This window comes from Bicyclus anynana, chromosome 14, assembly GCF_947172395.1.
Source record: "Bicyclus anynana chromosome 14, ilBicAnyn1.1, whole genome shotgun sequence".
Lineage (NCBI taxonomy): Eukaryota > Metazoa > Arthropoda > Insecta > Lepidoptera > Nymphalidae > Bicyclus > Bicyclus anynana.
Window position 1 is genome coordinate 9,955,909 of NC_069096.1, and position 21,245 is coordinate 9,977,153.

Genomic DNA, 21,245 nt, shown 5'->3' on the forward strand with positions numbered 1-21,245 from the left:
AATTTACTCCGATTTATTTTTATATTGGCGGGCGATTTCAGTCTCTACTTTCATTATCATTACAAAACTTGTTACTACCAAATTAATGGACGAAAGCACAAAACTTGAAGTTGACATTGACAATGACGTTAGCGGTTAATATCTGACAGTGACATTTATAATTACAATGTTTTTTTTTAAACTCGAAAAGAAAATATGTTACTCATTGAGTTATTATTTTATGTTTTTATTTAATAAAACTATTATAACTATAATTAAAAGGGATGCTCACGCAAAGAATTCTTGTTGTCAGTTACATTAAACATTTATCTATGTGCTGAAATTAAAATGAGTATCTCACAACAATTTGCAGTACTTTCTGGGGAACTTTGCAGCCACTTGTACGTAAAAGATTACAATAAGGAGGCTATCAACTCTTTGATTGATGAGCTAAACGCTAAGCCCTATAAAGCTGAATTATTCGTCGGAAAACAGGCAAGTTTCAATAGTTTACCTATAAGACTAACCTTAACCGTAATTAAACTCTAACATGTGTTAGAGTACAATTTCTGAATTGCATATCATATATTTTTCGTAGAAATATTTGTGTAAGTGTCAATTACACAGATTAGCCATCATAACTATGATTTGGTTGGTATCCAGATTGACCCAGAAAGGTATTATGCCAAGTGATCTTTAAATATAATTAATAATTCCCAAATCTTTTAAACATTACCAATGTTCACCTTTCCCTACCAAATTAGCAAAGTTCATAATAGTTCAATTTATGTGTATGTGTGACTGAAAGAGCAACAGCAAAGGGAGACCACATGAACTTCAGTTTCTTCAGTTGCTTTATTAGTAGGTACTTATTTAAAATTGCTGCATTGCCTCCATAATGCTGCAACACAGTATTTTATTGGTGACCCGGTGCCGGGTTGCGACTCACCTGGACTCAGATCAAACCATCACAGATCAAGACTCGAGAGCAATATTTTCGATTTGGTGTCTATTGGTTGATAATATGTACCTTGTCACAACATCTCTTTAAAGCATGCTAGCAGTATAAGATTGCAGTTGAATTCTAAGTAATATCTTTTTTGTTTTAGGATGCTGCAGCTCTTATAACATCTCTATGTGTTAATATCAAGCCAATCGATGAATTTATTGCAGCCAAGACTTCCCATTTACTAAATAGCATTATAACCAAACAAAACATCCATTTTGATGGTGATTACTTAAGTAAAGTTGTAGCATGGCACATAGATTGTGTCAAGAAGTGTTCAGATATGATTTTACTAGACATCCTGCACAACATGCAATGTATCCTACAGAATAATCCCCATAGTGGCCAGAAGGTATTTTACTTTAATTATTAATTAAATATATTAAATTAGTTAATTATCAAACTAATAATTAAAAAAACTTCAACCACTTTTTAATCCTTTACCCTACCCCTACCCTATCCCAACCCTAAAAAGTTAAATAAATTGAATAATTCAAAAAGTTAAATAAAGGTTTTGAAGCAGTCTTGAATCTAAAGTAATTTATTTTGATAAGAAATAATATCATGATACAAATAAAGAGCCTTTTCTAACGGTAGCATTTCCATTACTTTTTAAAAATAAAAGAATACTTATTGTGTCATGACTATAATAGTTAGACATATGCTATTGCAACAGTGACAGTGGTGGTTTAGGGACAGTGTAGCTTCCCAACAGGGAAAGAATTTTTTTTATTCAGTTCAGTAGTTTTAGAGCCTATTCAATACATACAAAGACACAAACAAACAATCAAATCTTTCCTATAGATAAAATAATCTTTTTTGTAATTGTTCTAAAATATACTGTTCTAACGTAATCTATAATACTGTAATATTACAAATCTGAAAGTCTCTTTGGATTGATGTATGGATGTTTGTTACTCTTTGATGCAAATCTACTAAATGTTTTTGGCTAAAATGTGAAATGGAGATAGATTATACCCTGGATTATGGCAGGTTACATTTTATCCTCGAAAAATCCATAGGATCCATGAATAGTAAATTTAGCAATTTGGGAAGCATTAACTTTAAAAAAATGATAGCCGAGATAGCCCAGTGGATGTGATCTCTGTCTCCGATTCCGGAGGGTGTGAGTTTGAATCCAGTCTTAGTGCATTTTAAGAAATTAAATATCATGTATCTCAAATGGTGAAGAAAAACATCATGAGGAAACCTGCATACCAGAGAATTTTCTTAATTACCTGCGTCTGTGAAGTCTCCTAATCCGCATTGGGCCAGCGTGGTGAACTATTGGCCTAACCCCACTGTCTGACTCCAGCTCAGCAGTGAGCCGAAAATGGGTCGATAGTGATAACTTTAAAAAAAACCAACTGATATAACATTTTGTGAATATTAATCAAAAGTCATTATATTGTGTCACAGATATAAATTTTCGTGTTTCAGTTTATAAATGAGTTAATAGGGAGACAAGGCATTCTCACAAAAATGATAAGTGGGGACAAATCAAAAAGTGCAAATAACCAAGATCTGCAAATATGTCTAATGTCTCTCAAGTGTGTAATAAGTTTACTAACAATGGACGAGAATAGGTCGAATGGCCAAACTGATGTTAGCATTGAAGTCAAAGAACATGTATCACAAATTATAGTCAACTTTTTAATGATAGGCAGTACTAGATCTCAAGATGAATCAATATATTGTAAGGTATGTTTTCTACTTGCATTATCAATTTTAAGTTTGGTAGTGTGGGATAGGCAGATTACATAACTTTAGGCACATGCAGGCATTTTTGTATCACATCAAAAATACACTGGCTACCCACGTGACTCTTATTAACAAACCCACATCCACACATATAAATCTACCAAAATATGTAATAGGTCCCCAAGAAGCTTTGGTAACTGCAAATTTAGCATCCCAGGCTCCCCTACTATTAGTATCATAAAAGTTTTCAATATTCATTTCAATAAAAATTACCTTCATAACATGTTGTAATTATTTTTTCCAGATTTTAATATCAGCATTGAGAATTTTGTCACATATTTATTTCAATGAGCAAAAGATTGACATACCAATATCAGATGTAATAGGAATATGTCAGTATTTCATTTTATATGGGCTTGCAAATCAGGGTAATAAGCCTGAAAGGATAATGCCAGCTCAGCAGTCCATTGCTGCAGCACCTGTTAAACCAAATCCAAAAGGAGGCAAGGTGGGTTTTATTTTGAGCTTTATTTTTTTCTTTCTATGACAAATTAGCCCTTGTCTGCAATTTCACATGATGTTTTCAAACCAGCAATTGTATCCTTCATATAGTTTTATTTTTATTAGTATTGTAGTTCTTCCTCAGACAAGCTCAGTCACAAGCATTATTTCCAAACTACAAAATGTCTAAAAGTAAACACAATATATGAAAATTTAGAAGAGTTTAATTAAGTATGTTAGCTATAATATTTTTTTTAGTTTAGTTATATTCATTAACAAAATACTCTTATGAAATATATAAAAAGTATTAAAAATATAATTATTTATAGAAACAAAAAATCAGGAAGCAAAGGAACAATGCAATAGAGAGCTTAAAAAAGGAGATACCAGTGTCCGATCGTAGTTTGATGAAGGATGTCGATAATTTTGAAAACAATTCAGCGTATAAGCCAGCTAGTAAGAATTACTTGGACGTCCAAAAGACTAGAACATGTTGGAATCTTACGAGTGACTCTGACATGTCAGATGTAGAAAATGGGAGGGAAAGCAAACTTTTAGCACTGAGATCGAGAGTACGACAGAGTGCTGCAAATTTGTTTCTGGTAATCTTTAAGGTGAGTAAATAAAGTATCTTTCTATATTTAATGTAGTTCCTCCATCTCCATTCTACCACAGAACAACGAGACGCCGTGAAAAATTGCATCCTATTGTTGTCGACGTCCAGTCCATCCGCACGAAACTTTTTGCGTCAGTATTTCTAATAAGAACTGCTAAGATGTAGAATGCCCTATCTGCATGCGTCATGTGGATGCGTCTTGTGTTTCTTGACGTGTACATTTTGAGCACCTGCAACGCAAGAGTAAATAGGCATCTTCTAGGCAAAAGCACTTCATCTTAGACCTCACCATTGCTTTCAATCAGGCATGATTGTAGTCAGGCACAAGTTCATAAAACATAAAAAAATAATATACATATTTTTAGCAGACTCAGTGGCTTACAAACAATAAGAAAACCAATGTCGAACAAAGGTAAGGTAAGGTATGGTTCACCGACATTTGTCAGGACAACTTAATAATTAACAAACTGTAACCGAAATAAGACCCTAGAATTGTAGAGAATGACCTTCATTGGAGTCTCGCACTTGTAAACGTTGTGTGTAGGGTAACAAGTGCCTTTGACAGTTAAACCAAACACTCCCCTTTTCCACTAAAGTCACTCTCCCCGCCTATCCCAAGTAACCCATACATAATTACACAATAAGAAATGTGGACGGCTCGAACGCCATGTGCACACTAAAGCCGACCGTACGACCGGCGCCTTATATCGCAAGTCGTTCCTGCTCACCGCTACTCCTCTCAATTCTATAGATTCCACTATAAAGTGACATTTCTCATATAATTTGAACTTTTCAGTGTTCTTATTTTAACTTAATTCACCACCTTTTTTAAAGAAGAGTACAGAAAATAGCGAAAATAAGACCATGTCATCTAAACATATTGTGTTTAATGAGTCTTGACTTAATACTCTATAGCACAGGTTTACAGAGTTTTATAATAACAATATCAATTAGGTAATCAACAACTTAGGTATGTTTGGATTTATAACTATGAACTTTTATTATTTTAATATTATTTAAAATAATAACAAACTGATCCTGTGTATTTAAAAGCTAATCTATTAAGACAACCATTGTTTTTTTGTCTTTTAGGTGAAAGATAAGAAAGATATTTTTGGCTATTGGTGGGCACTTTTACCGGATTCGCCAGACGTAGACAATTGGTTGTTAGACGATAAATCTAAGAAGACCCTCGCGTTTGCAGCCGTCACCGACCCTATAGCCAGAAGCAGGGCCAGCGCGCTCAGTGTTATCTTAGCCTTGCTGTCGGGCTCTAGAATGTACCTGTCACAGGCCGAAAGTAGGTAAGATTGTATTAACATCAAAACGATAATCCATGAAAATCGTCTGTTTTGTGTTAATAAGTAGTGCAAACTCAATGGCTGAAACAAATACGTCACAGTATACTACGATTCTCTAGTTACTTATAAGTAAAATTAAAATGTTTATGTGGATTGTACATAACAATAGTTATCTATCATGAATTATATAGTCTACAAGCTTGGCTTTATTTCATCTAAAATGCAGAAAAATTTCTATCTACAATCTTTGGTGCTTTGCATCTTGTAAATCGGTTTTTAAAAAAATTAATCGCCGTAAGATCTATATTAGGCTATAACCATAAGACAAGAAAAAGTTCTCGATTTTGCGTTGACCTAGATAACTTAGGTAGACATCCTTGAAAATCATTAATTGTCTTTTGAAATGTGTTTCAGCAAAAGGTCAAACACATCATTTATTCCGTTCTCTGTATCCCTCGGCTACATAATCACTTGCATGCACAAGATCCTAGTCGGCATACTGGATGCTGAGAGAAGCCAGGCGGTGATAATAGTCGCACTCAAATGCTGTGCCGCTTTGGTGCAGGCGACTCCTTATCATAAAATGCAAGAAGGATTGATTAGAGAGCTTGTGAGGTCGACTAGAAAGTTTTTGGTTTATAGAGGTATGAATGAAGGTGCTTAGTTAATGTTAAAGTAGTATTTAAGTGAACTAAATATAAATAAATGACTAAGTAAAAAGTCATTAAATAAAACTAGTTTTCCGTTACATCTTCTCCTTTGCCTGAGCGTATGCAACTTTGGTGTACAACTTTTTAAAAGTTCAGTTTAGGGGTTGCTACCGCCATGCGTAAATGCTTGATAATAAAAAGAGATACTTAGTAAAAAAAGTCATATAAACATAGACAAACATAGACATAGGCATCTCGTATAGTACAGGAAATCTAGAAAATATGACTTACATGACTTACATGACTCGAGATTTTTTAACCATTGGTAGGGAGAAAGAACAAGCTTAACTTGAGTACATAAACCGTGCCGCTTGGGATAGCTCAGAAACTCAAAAAGTTTTGGATTGCGTTTTTCTCCTAAACTATGAGTTTTACATTAAAGTTAATTTGACAAATATAGAGAACATTCTCATCTACATTTAATGCGGTACTATCGTACTACTTTAAATACGGAAGGTAGGTGGCGCTGAAGTTGCTTTAAATGTGGTTTTTCAGCATTTAGTGTGTAAAATTTTTTTTACAACTAAAGTACAAATGAGAAAGTTGTTCCTCTCAAAAAACCTCCATCATTTACTTGAAAACTTTTTTCGTTACTGGCTAAGTAGTTACAATCGTGTTAGATTGCACCAAGGTATGGTGCGAATGTTAATTGTAGATGAGAATGTCTACATTTTTTGTCAAATGATCTGCGACTTTGTTGTATTTTAGAATTTAAATTTTTAGTTGTATTTTAGACTGTTGTATGCTATCAAATGCTGCTTTAATGGTAATAAAAAAAAATATTACTGTAATATATTGTAATATTTTACTTTATATTAATATTAATATCATATATTAATGAAAAGTATTATTAATTGCAGATTTTTCATTACAAGTTGGTGCCTTAATAACTATAGGATGTGTTCTATCAGTGGACCCAAAAATAGAAGAAATATTGAAAGCAATGGAAAAAGACACAGTGCCTTACAGAAATCAAAATGAGCAATCAAACAAAGAAACTGTCCCTTTAAATGATGAATGTGATGATTTCGAAGAGGGATATTCTGATGATGAAATGTTTGTTGCTGTTGAATCTGAAGTCAGTGATGTAAAGAAAGAAAAAGATATGAAGACGTTTTACTTTAAAAGTTGGATTTTAGATATTTGTTTTAAGAATATGGGATGGTTGTTCAAGGACAATGAAAGAATTGTAAGTAGCAATAAAATTATTGATGTACAAACTTAGATATTCCTAGCGGACGCCCGCAACTTCGTCTGCATGGATAGCAATGTAAACTTTCAAATCCTATTTCACCTCCTTCTATTTATATCTTCGCATGTTTTATACAATAAATAATAATCCAATAATCATTTTTCAAAACTATAACTCAAGACATGAACAATTTATATTAAAATAAAAATCATCCCCTTTTTAACCCGTTAGGGGTAGATTTTGAATGACATTATTTTTAGTATTTTTCTGGCAGTGCACATACCAATTTTTACAATTGAATCTTTAAAACTCAAGGACTTTCCATACTAATATCAAACCCTTTTTTACTCCCTTCTGATTTAATTTTTGCGACGCTCGAAAAAGTGTCCTATAGCCTGCGCGATAGGGTGTTTCTTTGTGTAAGTGCCGCAGGCTCCTTACACAATAAGGAAATGGGGCCTCAGCGGCGTCACCGCGGGTTTTGGGCCTTGAAATTAAATAATTTATAAAGCTATAATAATAATAAATTATTTAATTTTCCAGAGATGTAAGCCGTCTGCTATTCCAATAATTCTGGAATCACTTCAAGTGTTATCAGCGATAGCATTTCACCATCTGTCAGAGATGTTACAATGTCACACAATGTTACTGGCGGACGTTCTGAGTGAAATGTTACAACACGAACATCAAGACGTCGTGTTACAATCTGCTAGAACTATAAGCATCATTGGCGACGCTATACAGAAGTTGGGTAATGTATTCAATTATTTTTGCTTCCCCATTGCTACTTTTAGTTTTTGGTTAGCGGCATCTATAATTTAAAATACAATTCACTTTAAAATTTCTTTACAAGAAAACAAACAGTTTTGTAACGTAAGGTTCATCTATTTGTGGTGATATTCACCTTAATAGAATTAACATAAAACCATTTTACTTCAGGTTAAGGTCCAAGTTCAGGTAGATATGATTAATTTATACTTTTATTTCTAACTAAGTTAAATAGTAGATTGTTATACAAGAGGCTAAAAAGACCCATTTTATATACGTGTTTTTTTAGGGCACGAGTCGCAAGGTCCCTAAATAGATACCGAGTTTTTAATGGGTTTAGCCCCGCATGTTTCACTATACTTTCATAGTATAATAAAATAGTATTTTATATTTATAGAACAACAAGACAAACCGTTACCCCTGAACCAATGTGTATATATGTGGGAGAAGCTGCTATCTCCTCTGTCCACAGTACTGCAAAATCACGAAAATGTTCCAGCCAAGGCTGTTGTATGCGATTGTATTGCCAACATTGGCGAGAAATCTTTCAAAGAGTTACCGGTAAGATTTTTTTTTTTAATTTTTATTCTTTACATGTTATGCCTTGACTACAGTCTCACCTGATGGTAAGTGACGATGCAATCTAAGATGGAAACAAGCTAATTTGTTAGGAGGCGGAAGAAAATCCGTTTCAAGATTTGTTCCCACAAAATGTATCTGTATATAGCTAATTTCGGGAGATAGAAAAATAATTTAGTTTTTGAAGAAGTTAGCCAAATCGTGCACACTTTAGAAATACACATAACTAGCCGATCCGGTTAATGCTTCGCCTTGACTTATGACCCAGGTATAAAAACCTTATCTGCCCTAATTAAGAACTTTTTGCGCGCCACTCTTTATTTTATTTTATTTTTTTGACAAGTTTGAATACCACTAAAGGCACATATCATTCATACAAGTTTTTTATGTACAGGGTCGAATGCAGATGCTATGTTGTACATTGCTGATAGGATCTTGCAGTGACGAAGAGGCCACAGTGCGAGCGGCGGCAGTGAGAGCGCTTGCTATGGCCGTTATGTACCGTACACTCAGAGAGGTAACTATACTAAAGCCATGCTCAATGTGGAATGTTTATCAACAAACAAATTATAAATGATGGTAGAAAACGCATGTCAAGAGGTAACTATATTAAGGCCAAGCTCAATGTGGAATGTTTGTCAACAAACAAATGATAAATGACGGTAGAAAACGCATGTCAAGAGGTAACTATATTAAAGCCAAGCTCAATGTGGAATGTTTGTCAACAAACAAATGATAAATGATGGTAGAAAACGCATGTCAAGAGGTAACTATATTAAAGCCAAGCTCAATGTGGAATGTTTGTCAACAAAAAAAATTAAAATGATGGTAGAAAACGCATGTCATTTCGTTTCCCTTATCCCACTTAAAAAGAGTCGGCAAAATATGTCAAATCTTCTCCATTTCAATTCTCGTCAACTCTTCATCCACTGCCTTTACACACAAGTCCTCTTTTATACACTCCAACCATCTCTTCTTTGGCTTCCTCTCCTATTGTGTCCTTCAACTTGCAAATTTCATCCACCCCCTTTACACACAAGTCCTCTTTAACACACTCCAACCATCTCTTCTTTGGCTTCCTCTCCTATTGTGTCCTTCCACTTTCAACATTTTTCTAGTAATATGACTTTCATCCCTCACAATACATGCCAATAACAAGCTAAGCTTTTCTCAATTTTTGTCACTGGCGCCACTTTTAGACTTCCTCTTATATACTCATTCCTTATTTTACCACACATCCATCTCGACATACGCATTTCGTTTACATGCATTTTTACCCAATTTATTTATAAAATTATGAATTTTTTTTTTTTTATAAAATGTTATTCAAAAGATATTAATTACATTAATCAAATTGTCTTAAATTTAAGAACAAGTTAACTAAAATTATTATTATTTAGGTGTGACTAGAACAATCTACTTTAAGTTTGGTTTTTATATGACACGATTTATTTCTGTTCTTATACGAACATTAGGTATATTTCATTAGTTTTTTTTTGTAAATTTTAAACTCCTTTTTGTAGGACATTTGCTTCGTAAGCGATTGTGGGGAAAATATACTTCGCGCGTTAGCAGAGACGACCTTAGTGGTGCGGACTAAAGCGGCGTGGGCGCTTGGCAACCTGAGCGACGCACTGGTGTTAAACATGTAAGGGTTTGTATACACATTCATATTAACTAATCTCTCACTACGACAATAACATTCATCATCATCGTCATATCAGCCCATGGGCGTCCACTGTACGATCCTGAGCTGCTTCCATCCAGCATTGCATGATGCAATCCCTGCGACTCGCTTGTCGTCAGTCTACCAGATGAGGGGTCGACCAACATTGCTCTTTTAGTGCGGGGTCGCCATTCCAGCACCTTGGGACCCCAACGTCCATCAGCTACCCCAATGTGCCCCGCCTATTGCCACTTCAGCTGCGCGACTCGTTGAGCTATCTATGTCGCTGAATTTGGTTCTCCTACGGATCAAAAGTTCGTAAAACATCGTGCCAGAACGCTAAGTCGCTTGGCGGTACGCCTTTGCCGGTAGGGTGGTAAGTAGCCACGACCGAAGCCGAACAAAACCCCAATCGGCCCAGCCGGGAAGCGAACCCAGGATCTCCGTCTTGAAAACCACAGCACATACCACAGCGCCATGGAGGCCGTCAAACTTTTATCTACAGGTTCGTAAAACTTTCCTTTCTATTTCTCGATAAATATCCCCAAGGTCAGGAAAGTTACGGAGTCACCTAGATTGATTAATTTACAATTACGTGGGTGTGTTTTTACGTCATACGAGTACTCCTTAATGGATTGATAATGCCAATAAGTGGTGTCGTATCTCTGGAACGGACTTTGGTCTTTTCCATTTATGTGGTACATTCTAGAGGCTATTTATTGATGGTTTGTTTAGCTATTAAACAGCTAAATATAAATGTTTTGACGGTCCTCTTCTTTAATTGATGACGTGTGCAATTGACGCATTAGATTTCGTTTTTTTTATCTTCGACAAAATATATTGATGTCAACAATCTGTGTTATGTTCTTTAATTTACTGTATAAAAAATATGTTAAACTGTGAAAGGAGTTTTAAGTAGAAGGCTTTTTGTGACTCAGCTCGACCGATAAAGTAGTACTGCCTTGCATAATTCTGCACCCAAGCAGTATCTACGAGTGTAGTTATGTTTCGATCTAAAATATGGTTTCGGTGTGAAATTACAGGCACATAAGGCTTAAACCTTAAAATCTCTTATTTTAAGGCTAATTTTGGGCACATTGGGCACTATGGCATTATTGAACGTGTAGCTGATTAGCTTTTATTTAAAAAAAAAAGAATATTTGCCTTATCTTTTAAATATGACCAATATTCCCATTCCCCTCCAACTAGTCGGGAAAGACTGTATTAGGAGTGGGTACGACAATAGATTTACAGGGCGGGGATCGAACCACCATGAGTCCGACCGCTCTTACCGTTGAGCTATTGAGGCTTTATATTTATTGAGATCTCTAAATAGTAAAACAATTCAATATTAAAAAGAAATGTACCCTATGCTAATATACTGCCGCTATACATTTTCGACGTTAAGAACTTCAAGCCAAGTAAACAAAGGTTCATAGATAAAATTATTAGACAGTAATAAAAAAAAAATAGTGTCTGATGACCTATGATAAGGCCTATGATGGTGTGATAGAACTACTTTCTTTATCTCGTCTCGAGATATGCCGTGATGCGCATTATAGGCCTCATGGGAGTAGGACCCTTTACCTTTATATAACAAACAAGCCGAAGCCCATATCTTTGTTAGCTTAGCAAACCTTTAACCTTCGTTTTTTAAATAAGTGTTTCATACAAAGTTGCTCCTCCTATTCTTTCACTCTCCCTCTTTAAAATAACCTGTTATGCCACTTCTCAAAGGTCTCTTATTATCTGCAGACTTTACAATCCGACTGGTAGATCGAGAGATAAGCGTGTAAAGACATCTAAACAAGCTCTTCCGTTTTATAATGTTAGTATAGATTGTTAACATTAATCAAGTTACGAAGGTCCCGATAAGTCTTTGAGATGATCTTGTTATTGTTTAAACGGGGTATTTTACACATTGACATTTTACAGGAAGGAACCGGAGATCGATGATCTTGATGATGACCTACTACTGCGTCTGCTAGAGGTCAGCATACAATGCGCCAACGACAATGATAAGGTACAGACACAGAATAAAGATCATACAGAATGAGTCTTTATAAGCAGCGTTATGAAGCCGGTGAAACCATTAAAAAAATAACGTCACGCGTCATCCGCATGTACAAACTTTTTTCATAATTTGTATTTAAAAATTTAGCACTATCAACAACTACGTAAATTAATTTAATAATCAATAACTATTACCAATATAAAATACTCAGTCTTATTTCTTTAGTTTTTGTGAATAGTTTTTAAAATATTTAAAAATACACCATACTTTAATAATATTGAAAGTGACTGATGCGCTTTGTGTCGTACTGATTTGAAAATGTATTTGTTTTTGAATTTTGTATTTGGAGCGGCTACAACACCGTCGTGTTCCATACACACTATCTGCCTATTATTGATTAATCTGTTGGTACAAAACATATTTAGACAACGTCGCATTTTTCAGTAAACTTGTTTATTTTGGTCTTGTTATGTACCAATTTATTTTGACGGCGATAATTATATTATCTGTTGACCTAATGAATATTTTCCGCTAGTCTTGGAGATAAATTATTTGTTATGATGCCATTTTTTACATATTTATATCGTATTGGTGAAAAATAAACATCGGGATAAATAGTATATATGTGCTATTGGAGACTGGAATCTACTTTTGTGCCAGAATTCATCTAAAACCGTTTCGTTGTGATGAACCTAACTTTGTTATAATAATAATACATCTATATTTACTGACTTTTAAAAGCAATTGTTGTCTACACCCTTGGGGATATAAAAGGAATTCCTTTAATTTCACTCATACTTACTCATTTGACATTTTATAATAAGTTTTATATTTTAGGTTAAAATGAGTGCAACACGTGGCCTTGGAAACCTTTTGCGGATCATAAAGAGCGAGAATCTACAACGGCACACGCAATTGAAGTCCTTATGTGAGGTGGCCATAGGGAAGCTTTTGGATTGCGCTTCTAGAGTCACCAATATGAAGGTCCGATGGAATGCTTGCTATGCCCTTGGCAATGCAATGAAGAATGATCATTTGTTCACGTGCTTAACTGGGTGGCAGGTAAATAATGATCACTATTCAATAAAACTGAATGCCTCAAGACGTTATGTTTCCTGCCTTTGTTTGATTTGGGCAATAAAGATTTAATGGCCTTCTACAAGGCACAGACCTCTTTTCTACCAAATTAGAGAGGATGATTCGGATCTTAGACCCACCTCGGGCGGGCTTATTGGCTTATAGTGATGTTACAGGTGACATCAGCCAATAGGCGTTACTGCGTAACGCAGAAGTCCTAGCTCATTCTGTCTGCGCGGGCACTAATAAGGGTTTATGAGCTTAGGTTACCACGCTGATATAATACTGGTTGGCGGTAATAATGTCTGCAATATATAATGGACGATAAAAAATAATTATTTCAAAAACAGAAATTTAGTTTTTGAAAATATAGGGGGAGTGTGCCGAATATTTTGAGCACGCTTAATTTTTTGTCAAGTTATTAAAATAAAACAATTTAATCATGAAAGACCTTCAACGATATTAGGGAATCAAAAATGAAAAGGGGTTGATCCTATGATCCTATTTTTATTAATAGAGAAAAATTAATTAGAATAGAAATAAAATTATCTAAAAAAAAGTTTTTTATTAAAAATAATTTTAAAATAATTGTAAAAAGAAAATTAATGGAGGCAATTGATTGAGTTAAAAAATACTTTAAAGAAGTTTCTGAATTTAATAAATTATTTGGGGTAATAATTAAGGGGATAAATCTTAATAAATTAATTTCTAAGCCAATGCAACAACCTAGACGTCGTGTGGTAGCTCCCTTAATTTGTTTTCCCTAATTGATTTAAATTTCCTTAATTTATGTAAATATTTATCTTTACTACATAATGATTTGTTACAGGGCAAAGTTTTTTCTAGTCTATGTACATTAGCTCAGGACTGCAAGAACCTCAAAGTGCGTATAAACGCAACAGTTGCGTTGCGTGCGCCGGAACATCGTACACAGTATGGTGACCAGTACGTTCCGCTGTGGCGCGGAGTCATGGCCGCCATGGAGACCGCCGCTAACGTTGACGACTTTAACGAGTACAAACATAAGGACAATCTTATCGAACAGGTAAGTTGTTTAAGCCAATGTCTTAAAGTGCGTATAAACGCAACAGTTGCGTTGCTTGCGCTGGGACATCGCACGCAATATGGCGAGCAGTACGTGCCACTGGCGCGGAGTCGTTGAGACCGCCGCCAACTTGGACGACTTCAACGAGTACAAACATAAGGACAATCTTATTGAACAGGAAAGTGGTTCAAGTCAATATCTCAAAGTGAGTAGGTATAAACGCAACAGTTGCGTTGCTTGCGCTGGAACATCGCACGCATTATGGCGAGCAGTACGTGCCACTGGCGCGCGGAGTCATTGAGACCACCGCCAACTTTGATGACTTCAACGAGTACAAACATAAGGACAATCTTATTGAACAGGTAAATTGTTTCAGCCAATATCTTAAAGTGCGTATAAACCCAACAATTGCGTTGCGTACGCATTATGGTGAGCAATACGTGCCACTATAACGTAGTATCATGGTCGCCATGGAGACCGGTGTCAACATTGACGACTTCAACGAGTACAAATAGAAGGACTATGTTTTTTAACAGGTATATTACTTCAAAGTTATATCTGAAAGTATAAAGGCAGCTTGCGTTGCGTGCGTTTGAGGATCTGTGAGTTATCTTGTGACAAAAGGGACGTATTGTCGACCAATATCGGCAAAATCGAAAATATAATTCTTTTGCGATGAGAGATCGATATTTTCTATTACGCCGCTTTTCGTCGGAAATATGCCTTTCTCGTCACGATACATATATACGACTTTTGTTGTTGGCTCAACTCAACACCGGTTGCATATGTCAACTAAACACGGATTCTAACCACAGAATTAAGGGGGCGACAGGAATAATAACCGCAGCCCAATCTTCTTCTAAGCGGTATTCTGAGTTTCACACGAGACGCCCTTACAGTGTCATTCCGAAAAATGCAGAAAATAAAACCATTTTTATTGTTCATGTAAATGAAAGTCAAGTAATCAGTTAAACGCTAAATTGACAATTAAAACAAGAAATCTGTTTTCAGTTATGCGTGACACTGGCTCATCTATGCTGTCTATTGAAGGCTTCGGATTTACCGGACATATTGGACCCGTTGATTTTCCACTTTGACTGCGCCAAGGCTCTTTACACCCAGTCGTACCACAAGCTGCCTCCTGAAAACGCTTCCTGTATGAAAATATTACAAGCTGCGAAATACATTACAGTAGATTTAACACCTGAAAACGATACGCAGTCGCAATCTTTGGGAATGCTTCAAGAAATATTCATATGGGATGTATGATGTGAACATAAAGGCGAGATTAGGCATTATGTTGGATGCAATCATCGATCTCCTGTTAAAAAGTTGCGACCAAAAAACGAACCCACTCAATGAGTGCCAAACACAACTTCTTGGCACTCAATTCAAGTAGTCGCGTTTGCTAATTCAACCTTAAACTCAATCCTTAAGGTTGAATTTGCTCTGAATTTGGGATTTCATTGAATATTGGAATATTGGAATATATATAAAGGTATATTCTTTACCAATAATTCTAAAACTGCCAAAGCAAAACTGGCCAGTTTTTAAGTGACATTTTCCACATGATTGTGCGTCCTTTTATTATAAGAGGTCAATGAATGCAATAGAGAATATGCAAGTGATTAAAATAAGGCGAGATATTATTATTTGTATTCCTTACTCTACAACGTGCAATTGCAAAGACTTTGCAATTGCACGTTGTAGAGTCAACATCTCCTGAGGATGCTCCGGTTTCGGGGTGAAACGTACGTAGAGAGTATTTTGTCGGACCTGGGTGACGTTGTCGCATGGGTTCGCCGAATTTTCGCGGATGATAGCAAAATAAATAAATCATTATATAATCATGATGAACTTCCGCAAAGTAACGCCTGCTTCTATCCAATATTTGATCAAGATAAGTTTTTTTTTCTTTTTAAAAAATATTTGCCATTATGTTTTAAATATGACCAATATTCCCATTCCCCTCCAACTAGTCGGGAAAGACTGTATTAGGAGTGGTTACGACAATAGACTTACAGGGCGGGGATCGAACCACCACCTCTAATAGTAATAATAACAGTTCGAAAACAAATGAAGTGCTACTAATATATACGCGTAAGACTACATAGTGTTAATTTAATTTATATTTCTTTCCATATTATGTACAGGTATTTAATCTCACGAATAAAGATATTTTTATATTTTATATTTATGTTTATTTTATTTCCTATTCTCGAATTTACCGAATATACCTACATAAAAATTCACCAAAATCGGCCAAGCCGTTACGTTGCAATATGGCGATCATTACGACCGATAATAATTTTATTTTTAGATTAGCTGACGCCGCGCGGTTTCACCTGCGTGGTTCCCATTCGCGTAGGAATACGGGAATAATATATAGCCTATAGCCTTCCTCGAGAAATGGGCTATCTAACAATGAAAGAATTTTTCAAATCGGACCAGTAGTTCCTGAGATTATTCAATCAAACAAACAAACTCTTCAGCTTTATAATATTAGATAAATTAATTACTTGTTAAAACATACCTTTTAGATTACATTTTTATTTCACGTACATTATGTCAGCGATAAATGACGTAAGAAGCAGTCTAGTAAATGAAAAATCGTGAAGTCTACAAAACGTAATAAACATCGATAATAAAGCAGTTAAATAAGAATGAGACTTGCTACAAACGTAAATATAAGATAAAGGTGGAAACGTGTAAGTTGCGGCTTCTGGCCGGTCCAATCCAGATAGAAGTAAATGAGACGGCACTTGATAATTGTGTTATTAAATTATCTTGCAGTTACAGATAAGTGCTAATTATTAGGGGTCTGCCAGAGCATTGACGCAAATCAGTAATGGACTAGACCTAGATTTCTAAGGTCATTTATGCTGATCCGTGATCGAACTGATTATTAGACAGATATCTGATTAAGCTGGATACAGACTTAGGTATCATATAAGACTAACTATACCTTTGAGGCCATGAAGACATTTTTGGATGGGGCTCCAGATTGATAGTCACGTTGCACCTTTGTTTAATGTTAAACTTCTCAGCTCTGGGCCTCACAAAGTAGGGAACTTTGTAAGCCGTGTTACGCCATCCTATAGTTACGCTACTGACAGGGGCGTAGCCACCGCCATATCAGCTGTATCATTGACACGGGGCGCCCGGACACCTGTAGGGGTCCTTTCCACAATTTGAAAAAAAAAACATACTTTTCTTCGGCAGTAGGGTAACAACATTTGCCAAATGACATGGTGTCTGCAATGGGGAATTTCTGTGAGCAAATTATTTTGGCAGTTGCCATTAACAGTTCATATTCCTATGTTTATTAATGTTATTTTTATTAACAAACACAGAGTGTCGAGTTACGTTAAAGCCATAGCTGACATTGGCGTATCTAGGATTATTTTCTAGGGTGGGCCTGGCTCCCTACATCAAGTCATATTAGTATCATAATAGAATTCCATATCGGTATTCCAGATCCTAGGGTGGGCATAGGTCCATTCTTGGGTGGGCACGGCCCCCCCGCTATATACGCCTATGACGGCTGAGCCTGAGGCGACTGTTGCTATAATTGTGTCTGTTCCATAAAATCGCTTTATCTATCTCCGTAGTTTCTAGAGAAAGTTAACTATAGTATAGGATGTTGGTATTAACTTTGCTATTATCTAGGGGCAAGTTTACTTAACCTTGTTTGTAAGAAGGTTACGTAAACAAACTAGGTATAAACATGTGCGTCTTAACTGTGAAATCCTAGCGATGTAATCATAAGTGAGATGAAGATCTGTACCAGATGATTTATTTCCTTTTTAAATTATAGTAAGTAAATTTGCCATAATCTTTTTAAAATATGACCAATATTTCCGTTCCCCTCCAATTAGTCGGAAAATACTGTGTTAGGAGTGGGTACGGCAATAGTCCAGCGGGCAGGGATAGAATCACTACCTTTCGGTGATGAGTCCGGCCTCTTTAGCTGTTGAGTTTCAAGGGTCCAGACCCTCACCCGTCCAAGTATAAAGCGTATTTCTTAAAATGGTAGGAGAATGGTTGCTGGATAGGTTATACAAAAGACCGAAGATTATAACCGTCTACTTTGCTTAGCGTTTGTGGACAATAAAAAAGCGTGCCTGGGTGAAAACATGGGATTGTGCTATCAAGATTGTTGCAAATATACCGAAACGACTACAAGTCCATCAGAACTACAAGACTACAGGTACATCCATGTGATAAGTGTTTGTACCATAACGCCACTATGTCAGTCCGTAGACTACGAGGCAAATTCAATATCTGCGAGGAGTGCGACAGGGAGATCTTCTCGAAGCTATTAGTTACAATAGCCACATTATACTTGTAAGACGTCTTTAAGCTTCTGAACTGGAGCAGAATTGCCATCAACATCAATGGTGCCACACCACTACACAGAAAATGTAATTTTTCATCTCACGACTGGATTCTATAGAACCTGTTCTTCGTGAATATTCATTTTAAGTATTTGAAATACGATTACTATTCAATGTAGGTACTTACAACTACAATGCACAGAAACTAATTTCGTGCTCAAGAAGTGAACTGTAGTGAATATGAAACAATATACTGAAATTATTTTTATATTTTTGCTTTGTACCTACTCGTATGTATATTGACAATAAATCTAAACTTAAAATTATGAAATAGCGTTACCTACACATTTCAAAACAAGCCGGGTCGTCGACTTTTCAGTGCACTAAAGACACTTGGCTAGACTTTGAGTAGGTACTTACTAACTTCCTATTAAGTGAAGCCTGTAAATACTTGGGGGATTTTCAATTAAAATGCCGAGATTGCGTTTCTAAATTTCATTATTCTATGTTGTGTAGGATTTTAAACCTCGTTGTTGGTCTAAAGTAGCTACCATTTTTAAGGCTTCCGATCGAGCTTTGGAATAACAAGCTTTTCTTCTAAGAAATTTTCACTAAAAATTCTCAGCCCAGGAGTTACGAAGTTAGTTGTGGAGAGCACTTTAAGCCCTCGGTTCCGGTTTATTATTATCAATAACCTCTGATAGCGATCGTTAAAGTGTCAAACAATATCGCCACCGCCATCCTTCTTTAGCAGCAGTGGTGGGTCTAAGCTCTACATCCCCTCTCCTAAAGGAGTTAGACATGGTCCTCTAGTGGGTCGTTAATATAAGACTTTTTCACTGACTTATTTTTAATTTTTTGAAGGTTAGCCCTGGATCACAATCTCACCTGATGGTAAATGACGATAATGATAAAGGGCTGATAATGATTCATTAGAGGCTGCATTGGGCTCATGAAGACGGAAATCAGTTTTTATAAGGAACTAACTTTGTGTGCCTAATAGGTAGTGCCTACATATCCTGCTTATTTGCGGAACTTCTAACCGAAGCTTCGAGAAAGACGAATAACTATAAAAGTATTAAGAAATTATTGTTGGTTCTCTTAATCGTAATATCATGTTGAACGGTAAACGGCCCGGATTCAACACAGAAACGCACAAGTAGGTGAAAGAGAATGCTAGATGAGAAAGAGAATCACGGAATTCTAGCGAACAAAAATTATAATCTTTCCCTTGCTCGAAATTCAAACTCGGCACTCGCAGCGAAAACGAACTTTGCTCTCTTGTTGAACAAATAACCATTACCTCTTAACAATATTGGTTGTTCGTTCGTGATTCTGACGATATGGTAAGCTTCCCTGACGATTTGGTATGCTGTAGCGGCTTCCGTACCGTAACATATAAATTACTAGCGGATCCGGTCAGGTTTCGCTTTGACTTATGTGTACTTCTTCCCTAACACTGCCCTACCCTACCCTACCCGTACACTATCGCTACCCTAAAATAATCACAATAGTATGTATACCAATTTTTAGATTTCTACCAAGGTTAAAAATAAAAAATTTTCAAGAACATTGCGGAATGCTCCATACAAACTTCCATCCCTATTTTAGGGAAGTAGGGGGGTTAGAAAGAGACAAAAAGCAGCTTATGTCACTCTCCATACTTTCAACTATCTCCACTAAAAACAATTACGTCAATTCGTCGCTCCGTTTTGCTGAGAAAGACGGACAAACAAACAAACACACACACACACTTTCCAGACTCGCGCGTCCCACAATTACATTTGGCTGCATCTTTGCTTACCACAGTGATTGTGTTGAACACAGGTAAAGCGCATTTATTATTTCACTTATAACTACATGCCAAAGTTAAAATAAAAGCATTTTGACCTCTTCACAAAAAATCATACCATTCATTTCTTACCCAAATATGGTGCGGTCAATAACAGAATGCGCTATTATTATTCTCTGAAGTCTTGCAATGTACGAGTACATTGTACCTGCATAATATTATATTCAGAAAGTAATTTAATAAAATACTTCGTTACCGTTAAAGGTATAAGTAGCGTATAAAGTAGCGTAGGTAAAATAAAGTTTGGTTTAGTGAATTTTATGAATTTCGTATTACGGTAAAAATTACGTCATAACATTTTAAGATGGCGGTAGACCTATTCAAGGCGCTAGGGCTGATCCTATTTGTGTAAGCGATGCACAATAGTACTGTTGGAGGACTTGAGACTTATATTAATGTTATCGCCGCGTTGCAAAGACTTGCGGTACGGAGGGCTTCAGTGTGCTCGTGGCGTTCGAGCCGTCCACATCTCTTGTTGTGTAATTATCTTTATGGGTTACTTGGGATAGGCGGTGAGAGTGACTTGAGTGGGAAAGGGGAGTGTTAGATATTTGTCAAAGGCGCCTTTAACCCTACACACAATGTTCACAAGTGCGTGACTTCACTCAAGGTCATTCTCTGCCTAGAGTCTTATTTTGGTTACAATTTGATTTGTTAATTAAGTTGTCCTGACAAATGTTGTGAACAAACCATTGTTAAACATTAGTTTTCTTATTTTTGTAATCACTTTTGAGTCTGCTAAAATTAATTTCCTTGTTTTAGGGTTTAGTGACTTTGATAATATTTTTAGATGTAGTTAGGTAGGCCTATTCTCTGATCTCATTTGTATAGGCGATGCATCAATTTGAAGGCGGTGCCAACATAGTGATAAATAACCTTAGCCGCTTAAATCATAAAGTTT

General features: G+C 35.9%; 1 protein-coding gene across 1 annotated transcript; it reads left to right on the plus strand.

The window, feature by feature from the left end:
- The first annotated feature begins 158 nt into the window (after nt 1–158).
- LOC112051815 (HEAT repeat-containing protein 6) lies at nt 159–16,348 on the plus strand. The gene is made up of 16 exons (XM_024090612.2): nt 159–474; nt 1,089–1,337; nt 2,426–2,686; nt 2,991–3,194; nt 3,517–3,801; nt 4,896–5,107; nt 5,519–5,748; nt 6,675–7,003; nt 7,550–7,757; nt 8,172–8,335; nt 8,748–8,870; nt 9,877–10,001; nt 11,955–12,042; nt 12,871–13,095; nt 13,940–14,155; nt 15,167–16,348. Exons 1-16 carry the CDS (start codon nt 328–330, stop codon nt 15,422–15,424), a joined length of 3,324 nt encoding a protein of 1,107 aa, XP_023946380.1. The 5' UTR covers nt 159–327; the 3' UTR covers nt 15,425–16,348.
- The last annotated feature ends 4,897 nt before the right edge of the window (nt 16,349–21,245 follow it).

Coding starts and splice junctions, on each gene's coding strand:
- LOC112051815 (XM_024090612.2), top strand. CDS start 328: ATGAGTATCTCACAACAATTTGCAGTACTTTCTGGGGAACTTTGCAGC. Junction 3,195..3,516: donor CAAATCCAAAAGGAGGCAAG/GTGGGTTTTATT, acceptor AATTATTTATAG/AAACAAAAAATCAGGAAGCA. Junction 13,096..13,939: donor CGTGCTTAACTGGGTGGCAG/GTAAATAATGAT, acceptor GATTTGTTACAG/GGCAAAGTTTTTTCTAGTCT.